Below are 23,139 nucleotides of genomic sequence, written 5' to 3' on the forward strand. Positions count from 1 at the left end.
ACACTATCATTCTATGACTCGATCAAGACCAAGTCTGAAGAAGGGTTTCGATCCGAAACATTGCCTATCCATGTTCTCCAGAGAAGCTGCCTGACCCACTAAGTTACTCCAGTACGCTTTGACTTTTTGTTTTGCAAATCAGCATCTGCACTTCCTTGTTTCTACAAGAGTCATTATCTTCCTCAAAGATAGGTGAGCAATTACACACAGTTCTAAGTGGAGTTCCTAGCATTTCTTAGGAAATTGCATACCATTAGGCCAAGCAACTTTTGAAAATAGATGAGATTAGAGTAGGTGCACATAACCCTCTGTCTTATCTGAAAGGTCTACTCGGTCCCTGGGAGATATTACATTGCCTGCAGTTGCAGGGGAAAGTACGCAGGGAGGGGGTGGTTTGGGTGAGAATGAATGAATGAACCAAGGAGTCACGGACGGCCAAACTGGCCATCCGCGACACGGCGCCAGGCGGAAGAGGGCTCTGCCCGAGCCAGCTGCCTGCCCCTTTTCCGGGGTTACATCCGCGCCCGGGTGGTGTTGGAGAGGGACTACGTGCTGTCCACGGGCACCCTGGAGGATTTCCGGGACCGCTGGGCACCGCCGGGGATTGGATGTATCCTGGATGGGGATTGTAATATAATTGTATAATAGTTTCAATTGGCATATTTGTTTATATAGTATTCTGGTGGTGGGTTCTGTTTTGGTTTTATTGTATTGTATATATTATTTTAATATTTGAATAAATATTTTTGATTAAAAAAATAATAATAATTTTAAAATAATTTTCTAAAAAGGAGTTACGGTGGGAGTGATCTCTACCAAAGACTGAAAGGTGTGGAGATGGAAAGATGTGACTAGTGGTGTGATCACATTGGAGGAAATGTAGGAGGATGATTTGTTGGATGTGAAGGCTGATGGGGTGAAAGATGAAGACAAGGGAGCTCTATTTGTGGAAGGGTTAGTATGACAAGGGTTAAGGTGGCTGTGCAGCACAAGGACCTTTGAATATCCTTTGACGTACAGCACAATGTTCTTGATAGACATCCTTTGACGTACAGCTAGCAATAACCTAGAGCACAAGGTTCTTGATAATCATCCTTGCTAAAATTAAATACAAATAAAGGATTAAATAGCATGTATAGGAAAGAACTGCAGATGCTGGTTTAAATCGAAGGTAGACACAAAATGCTGGAGTAACTCAGCGGGACAGGCAGCATCTCTGGAGAGAAGGAATGGGTGACGTTTTGAGTCGAGACCCTTCTTCAGAATAGCATATAGTTTTATTCATATCAGTGTTATTGTTTTTGTAATGTAAGAAAATAACTCCAGATGCTGGTACAAATCGAAGGTATTTATTCACAAAATGCTGGAGTAACTCAGCAGGTCAGGCAGCATCTCAGGAGAGAAGGAATGAGACGTTTCGGGTCGAGACCCTTCTTCAGACTGAATGGTGGTTTGAGAATGTATTCTGATCGATAAGAAATTAGAAAGCGCACGATTTCAAGGGTCAAAATCTTCATAAAAGCTGACGGTTCTGAGTAGAATTTCAGAGTAGCGCGGTAACTGGGACTCTGCTGCTCTCCTTGTGCACCAGTAATTGAAGTGTGTGGAAATCGAATGCAAGTTGTCAGAGTCCAGTTGATCGGCGACAACATATTCTTGTTGGGTGTGGGGAGAGGGGGCGCAAGAACAGAACTATGGTACAAAGAGGAGATGCAGCAACCTTTCTATCCTTGCGCTACACGATTCACAACTCGATCCTTTTGGCTTGCACCTTTGTCCAACAATCCACATATCAAACCACTTGTCGTCTGAGTTCACATTACCAGCCGTGGTTTGTTCTGCTCCTCTCTTCCTGCATTCTTTCCTGCCCTCCGCTGCGATCAGTTTGAAGAAAGTCTTGACGTGAAACATCACCTATCCATGTGCTGCCTTTCCCTCTGAGTTACTTCAGCATTTTGTGTCTTCCTGTGGTGAAGTTGTTTGCTATGCTGGCCTTCAATAGTAAGAGCATTGAGCAGAGTAGTTAGGATTTTTTGTTGCAGTCGTGGAAGATGTTTTATGACACCATATTTGGAGTATTGTGTCTGTTTTGCTTCCTTGGAGCATAGAAACATAGAAAATAGGTGCAGGAGTAGGCCATTCGGCCCTTCAAGCCTGCACTGCCATTCAATATGATCATGGCTGATCATCCAACTCAGTATCCCGTACCTGCCTTCTCTCCATACCCCCTGATCCCTTTAGCCACAAGGGCCACATTTAACTCCCTCTTAAATATAGCCAATAAACTGGCCTCAACTACCTTCTGTGGCAGAGAATTCCACAGATTCACCACTCTGTGTGAAAAAAAACTTTCTCATCTCGGTCCTAAAAGACTTCCCCCTTATCCTTAAACTGTGACCCCTTGTTCTGGACTTCCCCAACATCGGGAACAATCTTCCTGCATCTAGCCTGTCCAACCCCTTAAGAATTTTGTAAGAATTTTGTAAGTTTCTATAAGATCCCCCCTCAATCTTCTAAATTCCAGCGAGTACAAGCCGAGTCTATCCAGTCTTTCTTCATATGAAAGTCCTGCCATCCCAGGAATCAATCTGGTGAACCTTCTCTGTACTCCCTCTATGGCAAGAATGTCTTTCCTCAGATTAGGAGACCAAAACTGTACGCAATACTCCAGGTGTGGTCTCACCAATGCCCTGTACAACTGCAGCAGAACCTCCCTGCTCCTATTCTCAAATCCCCTCGATATGAATGCCAACATACCATTCGCTTTCTTCACTGCCTGCTGCACCAGACTGAGGGGTGATGTTATGGTGCTCTATAAAATAGAGAGGCACGGATAGGATAGGGGTACACAGTCTTTCCCAAGGTAGGTAAATCAAGAGCTAGAGGGCACAGGTTTAAAGTGAGAGGGGAAAGATTTAATAGAAACCCAAGGGGAAAATCTTTCTCACAGAGGCTGGGTTATATGGAATAAGCTTTCAGAAGAAGTGACTGAGGCAGGTACAATAATAACATTTAGAGTCATAGAGTGATACAGTGTGGAAAAAGGCCCTTCGGCCCAACTCGCCCACACCGGCCAACAATGTCCCAGCTACCCTAGTCCCACTTACCTGCACTTGGTCCATAACCCCCCAAACCTGTCCTATCCATGTACCTGTCCAACTGTTTCTTACACAATGGGATAATCCCAGCCTCAACTACCTCCTCTGGCAGCTTGTTCCATACACCCACCACCCTCTGTGTGAAAAAGTTACCCCTTGGATTCCTATTAAATCTTTTCCTCTTCACCTTGAACCTATGTCCTCTGGTACTCGATTCCCCTACTCTGGGTAAAGTACTCTGTGCATCTACCCGATCTATTCCCCCTAAGATTTTGTGCACCTCTACAAGATCTCCCCTCATCCTCCTGCGCTCCATGGAATAGAGACCCAGCCTACTCAGCCTCTCCCTATAGCTCACACCCTCTAGTCCTGGAAACATTCTCGTAAATCTTTTCTGAACCCTTTCGCTTGACAATATCTTTTCTATAACATGATGCCCAGAACTGAACATAATATTCCAAATGCGTTCTCACCAACGTCTTATACAACTGCAACGTGACCTCCCAACTTCTATACTCAATACTCTATACTCAATACTCCCATAAATCATTAAACACATTTGGACAGGTACATAGACTGGAAAGGTCTAGAGGGAAAAGGTCGAACACTGGCCAATAGGACTAGCTTAAATGGGCATCCTGGTTGACATAGGCAAGTTGGGCAGCGGAACCAAATTTTCAAGTTGTAGGACTCTACTTCATCCATTGTTGTAGGTTTATCTGCGCTTTTGTTACTCTCAATTTCACATTCTCCCGCTCATTCTCTCTCCCACTCACTCTCTCTCCATCTCTCTTGCTCCCTCTCACTCTCTCCCTCTCTCGTCCTAACACCTTCCTAATTACTCAGTCAGGTATTTGCTGATCAATGGTAGGTCTCATTCTAGTTTAGTTTAGAGATACAGCGCGGAAACAGGCCCTTCGGCCCACCTGGTCCGCGCCGACCAGCGATCCCCGCACATTAACACGATCCTGCACCCACGAGGGACAATTTTTACATTTACCAAACCAATGAACCTACAGACCTGTACGTCTTTGGAGTGTGGGAGGAAACCAAAGATCTCGGAGAAAGCCCACGCAGGTCAGGGGGAGAACGTACAAACTCTGTAAAGACAGCACCCGTAGTCAGGATCGAACCTGGGTCTCCAGCGTTGCATTCGCTGTAAGGCAGCAACTCTTCTGCATTAATCCCATCAATTCCTTCAATGACATTGCATCTCTCTATCTATAATTCTCTTTAGTCATAAACTCGTCATCTTCACTTCTCCAATTCTGGCCTCTTGACCATCCCATAATTTCCCATGTTTGGTGGGCATGCCTTCAATTGCTAAGTCACACTGCTTTCGAATTCTCTCACCAAACCTGTTAAAGAGCCTCTTCTCCTATGGTCACTCTTAAAAATGTGTATCTTTGACTAATACCTTGGTCACGTTTAAGTAAAATTTAGACAGGTACATGGATAGGACAGGTTTAGAAGGATATGGGCCAAACTCAGGCAGGTAGGACTAGTGTTGGTTGCTGTGGGCAAGTTGGGCTAAAGGGCCTGTTACCACGCCGTATAACTCTATGACGATGAACTGTCCTAACATCATTGAATATGACTTTGTTTTGGTTAGTTTTGTGATAAAGGGGGGAAACAGGCCCATCGCCCTACCGAGTCTGCGCTGACCAGCGATCCCCGCACATTAGCACTATCTTACACACTAGGGACAATTTACAAGTTTACCAAGCCAATTAACCTACAAACCTGGACGTCTTTGGAGTGTGGGAGGAAACCGGAGCACCCGGAGATGACCCATGCGGGTCACGGGGAGAACGTGCAAACTCCGTACAGACAGCACCAGCAGTTCGGATCGAAACCAGGTCTCTGGCGTTGTAAGGCAGCAACTCTACCGCTGCACCACCCTTGGCGTTAAGTGTTTGCAGTCATTCCTCTGAAGAACCCAGGAGCGTTTCACCTTGTTAAATTTGCCTTCCTTAAGCCACGTGATGGATTTAGATGAGACGAATTGTTAAAAAGTATTGCTACTTATTGAGTCAATTGCTGGAATGCATTAATTTAAATTTCTTAAACAATTAGGCTTGTGTTGAATTGATACAAGGTAATGAAACTTTGCCAAAATTAGAGGTCTCTATTACTTGTCGACAACAGTTTGTGTTTTTCTACATAATAGCATTTCTTTTAGTGGTTTAAAAAAGCGTTTCCGTCCTGAAGATGCAATGAAGCACTGAACTAAAGCAAAATGTTTCTTCCCAATCATTCAGCGAAATGATTGTTTAGAATATAAATAAGCAAAAAGAACTTCTTACTTCCAAATGCGCAGATTTAAAGTTGCCAGTGCTAGTAAAAATCCTTTGTACTTAACATTTCCTTGCAGTTAGAAATGAGTATTTTAATTACATTTTCTGTAGAAAATATTCAGTAAAAGAACAATTTTGAGTTCTGATTCGTAGAGCTATGTTCAAGTGATTGCATTCAAAGGAGATGAAATTATTCATGCAGTTAGCTTGAAAGAAAAAGTGAGCAGAATCTTGGAATGCAGTCTAATTTTTCATGGACTATTAATCGGATAAATAGTGCCTGCGAATGTAGATCATGTTTTTTAACCATTAATATTTTTAAAGTGTTATATTTAACATTCATTATGCCTGATCAGTTGGCTACAGTTAGAAAATCACCCAGGCCATGGCTCTTTATTCGAGAATTAGTGTATTTTTCAACTTTAAGGCCCTAGAGTACCACACCAGCACAGAAATGATCTAGATTTAGCATATTTTATATATCAGTATATTCCAGAATGGACTAGTTCATAAGTTCCTGTTATGCTGCTGTAAGTAAGAATTTCATTGTTTCATGTTGTTCTAAGATGATGAAACACTTGACTCTTGAATAGATTGACATGGAGCCAATTCCTGGATTTATGTGATGCATAACAGAGCATGTTTATTTTTAAATATTTTGTAGAAATTTGCTATTATTCTGAGAAATGCTTTAGTAATAAGATTCCTTTGCGATTGCATTAATTGCTCTATATTGTGTGTCAATATATTACATCTAAATAATTTCTGTGCTGGTGTGATCCGATATGGATTTAGTTGCAAAATACACTAATTCGAGAACAAATAACCAAGGCCAGTGCTGGTTTACTGCAGAACACTGATTGTCCAGCACAATATTTTTACAATGTCTAAATGCATTGTAATATGTTGCTGAAAATTGGTTCTTTGAAAAGGTTTACCAGATTTGATCATTTTAAACGTAGACAATAATAGCAGAGGATCATTTGGCCCTTTGAGACTACTCTAGCATTTAAGATGATGAGAGTTGGCCATCTATCTTAATAGTATGTCCCTGCTTTCCCCATCCCACTTAATGCTTTTTGCGTCTATAAGTTTATACATCGATTTAAATTATATTCAGCCGCCCCTCTCCCGTGGAAACAAATTCCACAAATTCTTAAGTATTCTACCTTGTGTGAAAAATTCTATTTTTAATACAGTACATACAAATAATTTTGAAGCATTTTAATAGTCACATCTTTCCAAATTGCTGAAGGAAGTATATATATATTCCTCCCTATATATCTGTAGGGAGGAACTGCAGATGCTGGTTTAAATCAAAGATAGACACAAAAAGCTGGTGTAACTCAGCGGGTCAGACAGCATCTCTGGAGAAAAGGAATAGGTGACTTTTCGGGTCGAGACCCTTCTTAAGACTGAAATTTTATCTTGTAATTTAACTGGGTAAAGATGTGTACTGACTGGAAGAGAAATAAAAGACTGCAGTACTGATGGCACAAAGTTAAACATGTTAGCAAGTGTTACCTCTTTTTGTTGAATTGTTTTGGCTTTCGGTTTACCTCCAGACTCCTTTGTTGTGTTAAAATAATATGGTTCTGTTTCACCAGGTCTGATGAATCGAGGTGCAAAGAATTCTTGTGATACGTGTAAATGTACAGCAGGGGGCAGCTTTTCATCAGTTTGGTTGCAATTGTTTCATTTTGAACCATGTAACTTTAGTGTTGATTATTGATAGGGCCCACAAATGTAATTGCCGGAAAAAAAGAAAAGTTTGTCATGAACCTGAGACTGGTATTTACGCTAAAATCTATGTACATCCTGAGCAAAAAGGATGAATCTTTAATGTGTTTTTTAGGGCAACATCAAATGAATCGCAATTTTTCAACATGTTATTGTGTCGGGTTGACGAAGTTGTGGATTATTTTCAATAAAATAGCATTCCTGAAATCCTGGTTACAGCAGGATTTATTCCAGATATGGCTATTGAAAATATGGGAAATATAGTACGTCATGGAGTCAGGTGTTGTGGGGAGCAGGCAGGAGAATGGGGTGAGGAGGGAAAGATAGATCAGCCATGATTGAATGGTGGAGTAGACTTGATGGGCCGAATGGCCTAAATTCTGCTCCTATCGCTAACGACCATATGATCTTTGGGACTGATGCAATATTTTGTTTAGTTTAGAGATACAGCGCGGAAACAGGCCCTTTGGCCCACCAAGTCCACGCCGTCCAGCGATCCCCGCGCATTAACACTATCCTACACACACTAGGGACAATTTTACCAAGCCCATGAAGCTATAAACCTGCATGTCTTTGGAGTGTGGGAGGAAACTAGAGCTCCCGGGGAAAATCCACGCAGGCCACGGGGAGAACATACAGCCTGCACAGCAGCACCCATAGTCGGGATCGAACCTGGGTCTCTGGCAGCAACTCTACCGCTGGGCCACCGTGTATTTTGAATGAGTCAGGCAGCATCTGTGGAGGAAAGGAAAAGGAATAGATGACGTTTCAGGTCGAGACACTTCTGTATGAAGAAGACCGCCACACCTATTCCTTTTCTCCATAGATGCTGCCTGACCCGCTGAGTTAATTCACTATTCTGTGTCTTTCTTCGGTGTAAACCAGCATCTGCATTTCCTTTCTACACAATGTATTTTGAATTTCAATCCCAATGCCCTTTAGGCATATTTGAAGGAATCATATATTTAAGTGTATAATTTGTTATCGGGATTTCTGGGGATTGTTGATGGCAGAGCATACAGGAAGGAGTTTTTAGCGTTTTCACAGAGACTATTTATTTACACAATCGTTTTTCCACTTTCTGTTGAAGTGTTATGAGTAATTGAGGAGGCCAAGGACCTAGGTTCCACCAGCTAAAGGACTGTATAAAATCCTAAGAGGAATAGATCGGGTAGACGCACAGAGTCTCTTGTCCAGAGTAGAGGACATAGGTTTAAAGTAAGGAGGGGGGGGGGGGTTGAAAGATTTAATTGGAATCTGAGGGGTAACTCTTTCACACAAAGGGTGATGGGTGTATGGGACGAGCTTCTTCTTCTTCTTTCGTGTCCATCATCCATGTTTCAAATGTAACATCACTGTCATCGTCTGTCCTGAAAAGGACGCAAGCTTCCGGTGACAATCAGTGGGAGCCATCACTTGTACAGTAGATGATGGTGGTAGCAGAATTAGCTCAGGACACTTCTGGTTTCCAGCCCCGCGACTGCTATGGGGCCAAGGAATGAGCTGACGGAGGAGGTAGTTGAGGCAGGGCTATCCCAATGTTTAAAAAACAGTTAGACAAGCACTTGGATTGAACAGGTTTAGAGGGATATGGGCCAAACGCAGGCAGGTGGGATTAGTGTGGATGGGACATGTTGGCTGGTGTGGGCAAATTGGGCCGAAGGGCCTGTTTCCATGCTGTATGACTCTATAATTGGATGATTGGATGAGCATTGATGGGCCTGATGGTTTTTATCCTCAGTCCTTTGTATAACCAAAAAGAAGGACAAAATTAAACTCTGCCTATTGTGTGGCTGTAGATTTTTCTCCTCGCTGCCTGGATGGTCAGAGCTGACAGAGTTCATCACTAGCCCTCTAGTCCTGTAAAATTTCCATTCCATTGGCTCCCACATTAGTGATAGATGGTCCCATGCATTGATATGTCTCTATTTGTTGGTCATTCATGAAGTGTTATTTCTCATCTAAATCACACAATGTAATCAGGATCTAAAGGAATACTTGTCGTTTCCATTTTATAAAATGCAATTTAAGTCAGAGGAGCCATCAAGAATGATGAAGAATAGTACTGGCAGTTCTGGCAGTGATAGAAAGTGGAGCCACTGCCCCAGTGACTCTGAACTCCCCAGCATAAAGAACCAGATCCTCCATGTAGTTTAAGAAAATAACTGCAGATGCTGGTACAAATCGAAGGTATTTATTCACAAAATGCTGGAGTAACTCAGCAGGTCAGGCAGCATCTCAGGAGAGAAGGAATGGGCATGTTTCGGGTCGAGACTCTTCTTCCGACCCTAACCTCCATTTAGTTTAGTTTAGTTTAGAGATACAGCACTGAAACAGGCCCTTCGGCCCACCGACTCTGTGCTGACCAACATTCCCCACACACTAGCACAATCCTAACCACTAGGGACAATTTACAATCTTTACCAGAGCCAATTGACCTACAAACTTCTTTGGGAGGAAACCAGAACACCTGGGGAAAAACCCACGCGGCCAAAGTGAGAATGTATGAACTCCGTACAGACAGGATCGCACCCGTAATCAGGCTCGAACCCAGGTCTCTAAGAATGGCGTGTAAGATCATGAGGGGAGGAGATAGGGGAAATGCATAAAGTCTTTCACCAGAGCAGGTCATAAGGTCATAAGTGATAGGAGTAGAATTAGGCCCATCAAGTCTACGCCGCCATTCAATCGTGGCTGATCTATCTCTCCCTCCTAACCCCGTTCTCCTGCCTTCTCCCCATAACCTCTGACACCCGTACTAATCAAGAAGGGGAACCAGGAGATATAGATTTAAACTGAGAGGGGATAAGACGTCCATGTTTGTACGTGGGGAGGGGTGGTCTGCCGACAACAAAGAGGGACCATCGGAACTCTAATGTGTACCTTTGCAACTTTGACGGCTCCAGATATGTGGCGACTCTTTGCATACTTTCTGCAATGTATGCAAAAACTAAGAATTTCACAATACCTAGGTACATGTGACAATAAAGTATATTTGGATTATTGTATCATTGAATTACTTTGAATCTTAATGCCTAGTGATAATATTTACCATCCCAGCTTCCAAACACATCTGAGACAAAGCTGCTGCTTTAATATAATCATTATTTCATTATATTACTTTATGAATTATGTGTAGGCAGGTAAGAGTTGGTCTTGGCATCATGTTCAGTACAGACATTGTGGACTTAAGGGCTCCTCCTGTGCTGTACTATTTAATTACATTATAAATAAAGCCCAATCGTTTAGTTTAGTTTAGTTTAGCGATTCAGTGCGGAAAAAGGCCCTTCGGCTCACCGAATCCGCACCGACCAGCGGTCCCCACACATTAACACTATCCTACACACACTGGGGACAATTTACCCTTATACCAAGCCAATTAACCTACAAACCTCTACGACTTTGGAGTGTGGGAGGAAACCGAAGATCTCGGAGAAAACTCATGCAGGTCACGGGGAGAACGTACAAACTCAGTACAGACAGCACCCGTAGTCAGGATCTGTCCTGGGTCTCTGGCGCTGTAAGGCAGCAACCCTACCGCTGCGCTAGAAATTATGTAAATCTGACAAAAACAGCCACATACCTCCTTTATTACTGATGATATTATAGTCAATTAATACTGATGTAACATTTCTAACAAATTTAGCAATTTTGCCCATATGAAGTTTAATATTTGATCTGAAAATGTTACACAATTAGCAACACGAGGTAAATTTAGCTACAACAATTTGTTGGGAACATTAGTACTTCATTCAAGGCTTGATAACTTTAGAAAAGGAAGCTGATGGATTTCTCACTGTCTTTCTCTGGTTTTCTTTGAGATACTTATGCTTTTGTTGTCATGTAGTTGTGATGAAGGTCAAACTAAAAAGCTACACCTTCCATTTATACCTCACGCTGCCTCGGCAAGGCCAGCAGCATCATCAATAACGAGTCGCACCCTGGCCACTCCATCTTCTCCCCTCTCCCATCGGGCAAAAGGTATAGAAGTGTGAAAACGCACACCTCCAGATTCAGGGACAGTTTCTTCCCAGCTTCCCAAGCCATGATCACATTGAATGGCGGTGCTGGCTCGAAGGGCCGAATGGCCTACTCCTGCACCTGTTGTCTGTGGTCTATTGCTATCAGGTAACTGAACTATCCTACTGCAACTAGAGAGCAGTCCTGAACTATTATCTACTTCATTGGTGATCCTCGGACTATCCTTGAACGGACTTTGTTGGCTTTAACCTTGCACTAAATGTGATTCCATTATTATGTATCTATACACTGTACATGGCACGATTGTAACCATGTATTGTCCTTCTGCTGACTGGAGAGCACGCAACCAAAAAATTTCATTGTACCTAGGTGACACGTGAGAATAATAAAGTGAACTTTCGGATTTGGAGCAGATGGGGAGGGGGCGGGAGGAAGTGGGTCTGGAAATAGCCTTTGATCAGAAGCAGTGTGCCAGTCATAGAACATGGAACATAGAACAATACAGGACATGAACAGGCCCTTCGGCCCACAATGTCCATGCCAAACATCATGCTAAGCTGCACTAATCTCCTTTCTCTGCACGTGGTCCATATCCTTCCATTCCCAACAAATCCATGTGCCTATACAAAATACTCTTAAATGCCACAATTATACCAGTCCCCAACAACACTCCTGGCAGCATGTTCCAGGTACCCAGCACATTGTGTATGTTAAAAAAATCTGACCCGCACATCCTCTTTAAACTTGCGCTTTAAAACAATGCCCTCGAGTTACCATCAACTATGCCCTCGGGCGGCCACGGTGGCGCAACGGTAGAGTTGCTGCCTTGCAGCTCTTGCAGCGCCAGAGACCCGGGTTCGATCCCGACCAAGGGTGTTGTCTGTATGGAGTTTGTATGTTCTCCCCGTGACCGCGTGGGTTTTCTCCAAGATCTTCGGTTTCATAGAAACATACAAAATAGGTGCAGGAGGAGGCCATTTGCTCCTTTGAGCCAGCACCACCATTCATTGTGATCATGGCTGATCATTCACAATCAGTAACCTGTGCCTGCCTTCTCCCCATATCCTTTGATTCCACTAGCCCCCAGACCTCTATCTAACTCTCTCTTAAATCCATCCAGTGATTTGACTTCCACTGCCCTCTGTGGCAGAGAATTCCACAAATTCACAACTCTCTGGGTGAAAAAGTTTCTTCTCACCTCAGTTTTAAATGGCCTCCCCTTTATTCTTAGACTGTGCCCCCTGGTTCTGGACTCCCCCAACATTGGGAACATTTTTCCTGCATCTAGCTTGTTCAGTCCTTTTATAATTTTATATGTTTTGATAAGATCCCATCTCATCCTAAAATCCAGTGAAAACAAGCCCAGTCTTTCCAAACTTTCCTCATGTGATAGTCCCGCCATCCCGGGGATTAACTTCGAGAACCTACGCTGCACTGCCTCAATAGCAAGGATGTCCTTCCTCAATTTAGGAGACCAAAACTGGGCACAATACTCCAGATGTGATCTCACCAGGGCCCTATACAACTGCAGAAGGACCTCTTTACTCCTATACTCTTGGTCTCCTAATTTGAGGAAGGACATCCTTGTAATTGAGGCAGTGCAGCGTAGGTTCACGAGATTGATCCCTGGGATGGCGGGACTGTCATATGAGGAAAGATTGAAAAGACGGCTTGTATTCACTGGAGTTTAGAAGGATGAGAGGGGATCTTATAGAAAATTATAAAAGGACTGGACAAGCTAGATGCAGGAAAAATGTTCCCAATGTTGGGGGAGTCCAGAACTAGTGGCCACAGTCTTAGAATAAAGGGGAGGCCATTTAAAACTGAGGTGAGAAGCAACTTTTTCACCCAGAGAGTTGTGAATTTGTGGAATTCTCTGCCACAGAGGGCAGTGGAAGCAAAATCACAGGATGGATTTAAGAGAGAGTTAGATAGAGCTCTGGGGGCTAGTGGAATCAAGGGATATGGGGAGAAGGCAGGCACGAGTTATTGATTGTGGACGATCAGCCATGATCCAATGAACGGCAGTGCTGGCTTGAAGGGCCGAATGGCCTCCTCCTGCACCTATTTTCTATGTCTACTCAAATCCTCTTGTAATGAAGGCCAACATGCCATTAGCTTTCTTCACTGCCTGCTGTACCTGAATGTTTACTTTCAGTTTCCTCCCACACTCCAAAGACGTACAGGTTTGTAGGTTAATTGACTTGCTGTATGTGTAAATTGTCCCTAGTGTGTGTAGGATAGTGTTAATGTGCGAGGATCTCTGGTCGGTGCGGTGGGCCGAAGGGCCTGTTTCTGCGCTGTATCTCCAAAATAAACTAAGTCTTTGACATTTCCACCCTGGGGGAAGAAGGTTCTGACTGTCTATCCTATCTATGGCTCACATTATTTTATATGCTGCTCCCAGGTCTCCCCTCAGCTTCCGCGGTTCCAGAAAAAACAATCCAAGTTTGTCCAACCTCGCCTTATAGCTCATACCCTTTAATCCAGGCAGCATTCTGGTGAAACTCTTTGGTTGCTATTCATTGAAGCCTCCTCTGTGGGGCTCGAACATTCTGAATCTGAGACAGCTATTGAGGTAAAAGGCAGCCTGGAGCCTGTGGGGCTCAAGTCTCCAATTGCTTGGGAATAAATGGAATAGCTCATCAATGGCCCCACAGTGCGAGAGACCCCTGTTCAACCCCGAGCTCCGGAGTGTCTAAGCAGGGGTTTGCATGATCACCTTGTGATCGCGGGGGTTTCCTCTGGGTGCTCCGGTTTTCTCCCACACCCCAAAGATGTGCGAGTTTGTAGGTTGATTGGCCTACCATGGAATGTGGAACATTGTGACATGGAACATAATTGTGTGAACAGGTGATCGATGATGGTCGGCATGGACTCAGTGGGCCGAAGGGCCTGTTTCCACGCTGCATCTCTAAACTAAATGATTGCAACGGAAGTGAGATGCTGTGACTGAAAGCCACAAACAAGAGGTTAGTTTTGATTTTGGCTTTACAATCCTGTTGGAAACAGAATTTCTGTACACCCTGGTGCTTTAATGCATTGATTATATTCTGATTATTTTGTTTACTCGTTCTTCCGGCACCTGAATGAAAATATGGATCTTAAATCAATAGAAAATTAGAACAGATTGGAAGCTGTCTGAGAGAATAATTGTTTATTGTTTCCTTTCTTCCTGCTTGTTTACAGTTAGGCACAAATGCACAGTTGTCTTTTCTTTGTGCCCCATATTAAGGCAGTGAATTAAACTGTCAGCTTTGGGTATTGAAAAAGCCACATTCAGCCCAATGTCAAGTGTTATGTTTAAACTCCAATAGCCTACATTGTAATTGGAGAAGAATTCATCTATTTCGATAGAAGATTGGCTTCCAGACATAAATGAGAAAATACATGAACTTTATAATAGACAATTTAAAGTCGAAGGATTCATGATGACTGAATAATTAAAATGTTGACTTTAAAACATATGTGTATACATATCCATAATGCTAAGATTCCATAAAATGTTTTTTTTAAGTCACCATTTTAATTATTCAGTCATCGTGAAGCCTTTGAATTTAAATGATCTATTATAATGTTCACAGCAACATTTATATACCTATGCACACACACACACACACACACACACACACACACACACACACACACACACACACACACACACACATACACACACACACACACACACATGTGCGCATATAAAAGTGTGTGTGTGTGTGTATGTGCAGGCAGGTAAGAGTTGGTCTTGGCATCATGTTCAGCATAGACATTGTGGGCTGAACGATACGATACGATAGAACTTTATTGATCCCAGGAGGGAAAGTGATCGATCTGCTGAGAGGGGAAAGATTTAATAGGAAATTGAGGGGTAACATTTTCACACTGAGGGTGGCGGGTACATGGAATGAGCTGCCAGTGGATGTAGTTTTGAGACACAAAAGGAATGATAACAATATTTAAAAGTACAGGTACATGGATAGGTTTGAGCGTAACGCAGGCTGGTGGGTCAAGTGTAGATGGTTAGCTTAGGCAAGTTGGACCAATGGGCCTGTTTTCACACTGCATGACACTATGACACTATGACAACCATATTGATCCAGTTGGGGACTTTCTCTCCTTTACTACCCTTTTATACTTCATATTTTAGGATTCTCCTTTATACTATCTATTTAAACTTTGGCCCTCTCTCATTAAAGTTATGGCCTCTAGTCATAGAGACAAAAGGAAACAGGCCTTTCAGCCCAACTTACCCATGCCGACCAACATGTCCCATCTACCCTAGTCCCACCTGCCTGCGTTTGGCCCAAATCCTTCTTAACACATGATATTGAGTAATATAGTAAATTAAATAAAAAGACATTTAATGCATTGACTGTAAATTATTGGGTTCAAGTGACAAGGATAATGGCATTCTGCTAATGTGCCAAGCTGTACAAGTATAGTTTGAAGGTGAGAGGGGCAAATTTAAAGGAGATGTGTGAGGCAAGTCTTTTGCACAGAGGGTGGTGAGTGCCTGGAACACACTGCCGGGGGTGGCGGTTGAAGCCGATATATTAGTGGTCATAGAGTCAAAGAGTGATACAGTGTGGAAACAGGCCCTTTGGCCCAACTTGCCCACACCGGCCAACATGCCCAGCTGCACTAGTCCCACCTGCCCGTGTTTGGTCCATATCCTTCCAAACCTGTCCTATCCATGTACCTGCTTAACTGTTTCTTAAATGTTGGGATAGTCCCAGCCTCAACTACCTCCTCTGACAGCTTGTTCCATGCACCCATTTCACCCTTTGTGTGAAAAACATAGCCCTCAGATTCCTATTGAGTCTTTTCCCCTTCACCTTAAAACTATGGCCTCTGGTCCTCGATTCACCTACTCCGGGCAAGAGATTATGTGCATTTACCCGATTTAAAAGGTAATTAAAAGACTTTTAAAATACCTTTTAAATCGGGTAGATGCACATAATCTCTTGCCCAGAGTAGGTGAATCGAGAACCAGAGGCCATAGTTTTAAGGTGAAGTTGAAAAGATTTAATAGGTGCATAGATATGCAGGGAATGGAGGGATATGGTTTACGAACAGTTGTGTAAGTGATGGTCTTGATATTAAGTTTGGCACAGACATTGTGGGCCTAAGGGCCTGTTCTTGTGCTTCACTGTTCTATGTTCTATGTGTCTTGTGAGATGTCCTATTTGCCAAAAGACATGTACATGTAATTTTTACTAATGCAGCACCACACTTAGTATATCAAAATTGCATTTAACTTATTACAGATGTAGAACATTCACCGGCAGGTCTAAAAGTTTACTTTAGTTTAGAGTTTAGTTTAGTTTAGAGATACAGCGAGGAAACAGACGCATCTGCCCACAAAGTCCACGCCCACGAGCGATCCCCAAGCACTTACACTATCGTATACACACTAGGGACAATTTACAGCAGCAAACCAGACGACTGGGAGAAATTTAGAATTCAACAGTGGAGGACAAAGGGGTTAATTAAGAGGGGGGAAAAGAGCACAAAAGAAAGCTTGCGGGGAATATAAAAACTGACTGTAAAAGCTTCTTTAGATTTGTAAAAAGGAAAAGATTAGTGAAGACAAATGTAGGTCTCTGACAATCAGAGACAGGTGAATTTATAATGGAAAACAAGGAAATGGCAGAACAGTTAACAGTTTCTGTCTTCACTCAGGAAGACACAAACAATCTCCCAGAAATACTAGGGGACCAAGGATCTAGTGGGAGGAACGAACTGAAGGGAATCCACATTAGTCAAGAAATGGTGTTAAGGAAAATAACTGCAGATGCTGGTTCAAATCGAAAGTAGACACAAAATGCTGGAGTAACTCAGCAGGTCAGGCAGCATCTCAGGAGAGAAGGAATGGGTGACGTTTCGGGTCGAGACCCTTCTTCAGACTGAGGTTCTTCAGTCTGAAGAAGGGTCTTGACCCAAAACGTCACTATTTCCTTCTCTCCTGAGATGCTGCCTGACCCACTGAGTTACTCCAGCATTTTGTGTCTACCTAAGAAATGGTGAACTGTTGGGAGTGAAGGCAGATAAATCCCCAGGGCCTGATGGTCTGAATCCCAGAGTAGTGAAGAAGGTGGCCCTAGAAATCGTGGAGGAATTGATAGTGGCTGAGCACTTCAACTCCCCCTCCCACTCCCAGTCTGACCTTTCTGTCATGGGCCTCCTCCAGTGCCATAGTGAGGCCCACCGGAAATTGGAGGAACAGCACCTCATATTTCGCTTGGGCAGCTTGCAGCCCAGCGGTATGAACATTGACTTCTCCAACTTTAGATAGTTCCTCTGTCCCTCTCTTCCCCTCCAACTTCCCAGATCTCCCACTGTCTTCCTGTCTCCACCTATATCCTTCCTTTGCCCCGCCCCCCTGACATCAGTCTGAAGAAGGGTCTCGACCCGAAACGTCACCCATTCCTTCTCTCCTGACCTGCTGAGTTACTCCAGCATTTTGTGGGGGAATTGGTGATCATTTCCCAATGTTTTATAGACTCTGGATCAGTTCCTGTGGATTGGAGTGTCCAAACAACCTGTTGCAGGAATCAAAATGTCCCCAAAAATTCTAATACAACAACATGTTTTTAAACCATAATTTTCTGGGTTAAATCTCCCAATCCTGTAATCGTTAATTCTGTGCATGTATTCGGTTTCAATTTAATTGCCGTTTTTTTTAACTTGCTTAACAGTAGATGTGTAAATGTTTTATGTTCATTCATTCAAGTTGCAGGTTGCAGCATTGGGAACAAAGGGAACAGGTGCCTGTTACTTAACAGATGATCACATCTCATCTTTTGGTTGAAAGAGCACAATCAGCACTGATTAAACTGAATGCCTCTGAGTTGCTTAAAGATTAAAAGCCAAACCAGCATTTTCAAGGCATGAAATCATTAACGCATAGAATAATTCACAGGCTATGTGACAAATGAAATTCAATACCCTGTCCTGTTATGAAAATACGTCACTGACATAACCGAAATGGAAAAACATTATCAACACTTTAGGACTTTTATTGAAAGGCGCCCATGCATTTGAAGGGAAGCTAATTCACGAATTACACAGAAAAATAATTATTGATCAAGGCATTTGCGAAATAATTAAATGACATTAAAAAACAGAGCCGAGAGATCAAGAAAATCTAAGAATAAAAGCATTTTGCTTTGTGTGATCTTTCATCATTGTCTACGTCACTGGGCTTAGCGCCGTCTACCCTTAAAGTAGCAGCCAGCTAACAATGACCCACGCTCATCTATTTTCCAACAGATTCCAAACCATTCATTTGCTCCAGGGTCAAAATCTTAGCTTCAGCAAATTAACAAAATCAATAATGACGCAGAAAAATATTTGTGTACATTGTACTAATATAATTTATCACTTTTAATCTGTCAGATATTGTTTACTGATTAACATTTTACAGAAAACAAATTAATCACGTTAATAATTTGGATGAATTAATTGAAGTTATTTTATAATTTCACGCACGGTTTACTGATGTCACATGTGGAAGAGATAGTAATCTGATGAGGTTACTGCTCTCTGGTTATATCAAATATTAATATTTATGTGCTAATTTACTTAAAGTAACCCTTGGAGGATTTGGGTCATGCTTAAGATGTGAAGCGATGTGTGTCTGTGAAAGTTGTGATGCAAATCGGAATCAAGATATGTCACTCAAAACTAAGAGTCTTAGTAATATTTGTTCGTTGAAGGACAATTATTCTAAAAAGCTCTGAACAAAAATGAAAGAATTGAATTGAATGAATACTTTATTGTCACATGTGGCAAGGCAGCGGCAGAGCAGCTGCCTTACAGCGAATGCAGCGCCGGAGACTCAGATTCGATCCTGACTACGGGCGCCGTCTGTACGGAGTTTGTACGTTTTCCCCGTGACCTGCGTGGGTTTTCTCCGAGATCTTCGGTTTCCTCCCGCACTCCAAAGACGTACAGGTATGTCGGTTAATTGACTGGGTAAATGTAAAAATTGTCCCTAGTGTGTGTAGGGGATCACTGGGCGGCGCGGACTCGATGGGCCGAAGGGCCTGTTTCCGCGCTGTATCACTAAATCTAAAAAAAAAATCTAAAACGCCATAGTGAAATACGTTGCTTGTATACCCAAGGTATGCAAATAGTCGCCAACAAAGGGCGCTGACAAAGTCACAAATCTCCCCCCCCTACCCCGCGCCAGGACCATCTTTGTTCTTCCCCCCCTCCCTCACGAAGGTCGGTCCCCCCACACCAGGTCCTCCATTGTCCATTGTTCTTTCCCCTCCCTCTCGGCAGCCCCCCCCCCCCCCCCCATGCTGGGTCCCCAAAGAACTCTTTAGGAAAGGCTAGAAATGGTTTAGATGGATATGAGGCAAACGCGGGCAGGAGAGACTAGAGTAGATGGGGGCATCTTGCTCAGCATAAGCAAGTTGGGCTGAATGGTCTGTTTCCGTGCTGTATGACTTTATGGCTCTATCCATGAAACATCATTGCATTTGCTGAGATACTTACACCGCATATGATGCTGTATTTTTGATGGGGGCATTGCATTTTTGAATTTCCACAATTTCCACAATAATTTCAGCAGAAGATAGGAGGGAAACATAATGATACTGCATAACGTAATGATACTGCCCCAATTCAGAGGATCCTGACCTGAAATGTTGCCTCTGGAGTCTGAAGAAGGTTCATCCATGTCCCCCAGAGAAGCTGCCTGACCCATGGAGTTACTCCAGTATTTTGTATTTTACTTAAGATTCCAGCATCTGCAGTTCCTTCGGTCTCCTGAACTCTCTTAGACAATAGGTGCAGGAGTAGGCCATTCGGCCCTTCGAGCCAGCACCACCATTCAATGTGATCATGGCTGATCATTCTCAATCAGTACCCCGTTCCTGCCTTCTCCCCATACCCCCTGACTCCGCTATCCTTAAGAGCTCTATCTAGCTCTCTCTTGAATGCATTCAGAGAATTGGCCTGAGGCAGAGAATTCCACAGATTTACAATCTCTGACTGAAAAAGTTTTTCCTCATTTCCGTTCTAAATGCCCCACCCCTTATTCTTAAACTGTGACCCCTGGTTCTGAACTCCCCCAACACTGGGAACATGTTTTCTACGTCTAACGTGTCCAACCCCTTAATAATCTTATATGTTTCGATCAGATCCCCTCTCATCCTTCTAAATTCCAGTGTATACAAGCCTAGTCGCTCCAGTCTTTTGTAACATTCTTCTTAACGTGATGGAAGGTTTACAAGTCACTGGGGAGCCTTGTACTCCACAGAGCCAAGCACCAATGCTGCTCCACTTTCAGTGAATGTGGATACCATGAACTCAGGGCATCACGGTGGCATGGCGGTAGAGTTGCTACCTTACAGCGCTTACAGCGCCAGAGATCTTGGTTTGATACGGGCTACGGGTGCTTGTCTCTAGAGTTTGTAAGTTCTCGCCGTGACCGCGTGGGTTTTCTCCGAGATCTTTGGTTTCCTCCCACACTCCAAAGACATACAGGTTTCTGGGTTAATTGGCGTGGTATAACTGTAAACATTGTCCTGAGTGTGTGAGACTGTGTTAATGTGCGGGGATCGCTGGTCGGGACAGACTGTGTGGGCTGAAGGGCCTGTTTCTGCGCTGTATCTCTAAACTAAACTAAACCTACTTCTTGTACCTGAGTCACTGAGTGGATGTTGACATTACTGCTGGTGAGAACACACCTAGTCAAGGTATAGAAGTTGGAAAACCATACCTCCAGATTCACATGTAGATGCTGGTTTATACCAATAATGGACACAAAGTGCTGGAGTGACTCAACAAGTCAGGCAAAATCTCTGGAGAAAAGGGATGGATGACGTTTCGAGTCGGGACCCTTCATCAGATTCAGGAACAGTTTCTTCCCAGCTGTTATCAGGCAACTGAATGGTGTTTCTTCCCAGCTGTTATCAGGCATTCTTCTCATCAGCTAGAATGCAGTCCTGATCTCCCATCTTACTCATTGGAGACTTTGAACTATCTTTGATCGGACTTCAATGTCATATCTTTGCTTTAAATGTTGTACCTTTTATCCTTTATCTGCATTGTGGATGGCTTGATTGTATAGTCTTTTCTTTGACTGGATAGCAAGCAAACAAAAGCTTTTTGCTGTACCTTGGTACACAAGATAATAATAAAATAAAATAAACTTAAAACAAGGCAGGAGTCAAGTAAAGAGTATTTATTGTCATGTGCACTGGACCTGACCCCCCTCCCCTCTCCCCCCTCCCCTCCCCCCTCCCCTCCCCCCCCTCCCCATCACCCCATTCCCCCTCCCCTCCCTCCTACCCCTTCCCCTCCCCCTCCACTCCATTCCCCTCAACCCCCCTTATCCTCCCTCCCCCCTCCATCCACCCCCTCCCTCCCTCGCCCCTCCCTCCCTAGGAGATAGATTTAAACTTTAAAATGTGAATAACTTTAAAAATATAACACCGATTTCAATGAAACCTCTACCATTTGCACCAAAGGGACGATGGTGAGAAAGGTGGGCCTAGAATTGTTGAGCTATTGTGTACCGTTTTGGCTGTAGTTCAGGAACAAACAAACAAACGTGAGTTTTAGTATATAGATGTGTGGAGCAAGTCTTTTTTACACAGAAGGTGGTGGGTGCCTAGAACGTATTGGTAATGTAAACTGGTATGATCGTGTACTTAAGTGGCTTTTAGATGGGCACACGCATGTGCAGGGAATGGAGAGATATTATTCATATGCAGGCTGATGAGATTAGTTTAACTTGCCATTATAAGACCATGAGACATAGAAGCAGAATTAAGCCATTTGGCCCATCGAGTCTGCTCCGCCATTCGATCATGGCTGATTGGTTTTGGTCTCTGAAATACTTGGACCAAGTTGAATCCGGTAATTCATAGAACAGTGCAGCAGATGAACAGGTCCTGTGGCCCACAATGTCTTTACTGTACATTATGCTTAAAAATATGCAGGTCGAGCCACATTTGGAATATTGTGAGCAGTTTTGAGCCCCTTATTGGAGGAAGGATATGCTGGCATTGGAAAGTGTCCAGAAGAGGTTTGCCCGAATGATACCAGGGAAGATTGGGTTAACATATAATTAACATTTGAGCTATGTGATTAGCGATTAGCTCTGAGCCTGTACTCGCTGGAATTTAGAAGGATGAGGGGAATCTCATTGAAATCTACCGAATAATGAAAAGCCTGCAAAGAGTGGGTGTGGCGAGGATGTTTCCAGTAGTGGGAGAGTCTAGGACCAGAGGGCACAGTCTCAGAAAAAGGGAAATGCCTTCAGAATGGAGATGAGGAGGAATTTCTTTAGCCAGAGGATGGTGAACCTTTGGGATTCCTTTGGTGGGACCTTTGGTGGGGCCTCTGCAGCAATGGGGGCCTCGGCGGCAACGGAGCCTCGGTGGCAGTGGAGCGTGGGGGAGGGGTGAGGGGAAGACAATGGGGACCCGGCATGAGGGGACCGCCGTGATTAACAATGGAGGATCCGGATTGGCGGGATAGTCATGAGGGACGGTGGGAGAACAATGGAGGACATGGCGTGGTGGGACCGCCATGAGGGACGGTGGGAGAACAATGGAGGACCCGGTGTGGGGGAGGGGGGGGGGTGCAATGTGTTTTTAGAATCCTCTGCCCAGGGGATAAGGCTGTGTTTGTTTGTTTGTTCGTTCGTTTCGGTTTAGGGGCTGTGCACACGACAGCCAGTCAACAGTCACTTGTCCTTTTCTTTTTTTTTCACTTTTAATTTCAAGTTTTTGTGTACCTTGTTCTGTGTTGTGACTGTTGGCAGACCAATTTCCCTCTGGGGATGAATAAAGTTTATCGTATCGTACCATATCGTATCGAATTCATTCCTACAGATGACAGTGGAAGGCCAAGTCACTGGATATTTTTAAATCGGAGATTGATAGGTCCTTGATTAGAAAAAGTGTCAAAGGTTACAAGGAAAAGGCCAGAGACTGGTGTTGGGAGAGAAAAACAGATCAGCCATGATCGAATGGGGGAAACAGACTCGATGGGCCGAATGG

General features: G+C 43.5%; 1 protein-coding gene across 2 annotated transcripts in view; it reads left to right on the forward strand.

Moving 5' to 3' along the window:
- tmem64 (transmembrane protein 64) overlaps positions 1–23,139 on the forward strand; it is a 209,479-nt gene that overhangs the window by 69,910 nt on the left and 116,430 nt on the right. The window contains exon 3 of one of the 2 annotated variants that reach the window (XM_078397216.1): positions 7,003–7,419. The exons of the other annotated variant lie outside the window; for it this stretch is intronic. Coding sequence (XP_078253342.1) covers positions 7,003–7,008 — 6 coding nt within the window. The 3' untranslated portion in view covers positions 7,009–7,419. Of the gene's footprint in view, positions 1–7,002; positions 7,420–23,139 lie in introns of those variants that run through there. 2 annotated transcript variants of the gene reach the window in all.

Source organism: Rhinoraja longicauda, chromosome 4, assembly GCF_053455715.1.
Source record: "Rhinoraja longicauda isolate Sanriku21f chromosome 4, sRhiLon1.1, whole genome shotgun sequence".
NCBI lineage: Eukaryota > Metazoa > Chordata > Chondrichthyes > Rajiformes > Arhynchobatidae > Rhinoraja > Rhinoraja longicauda.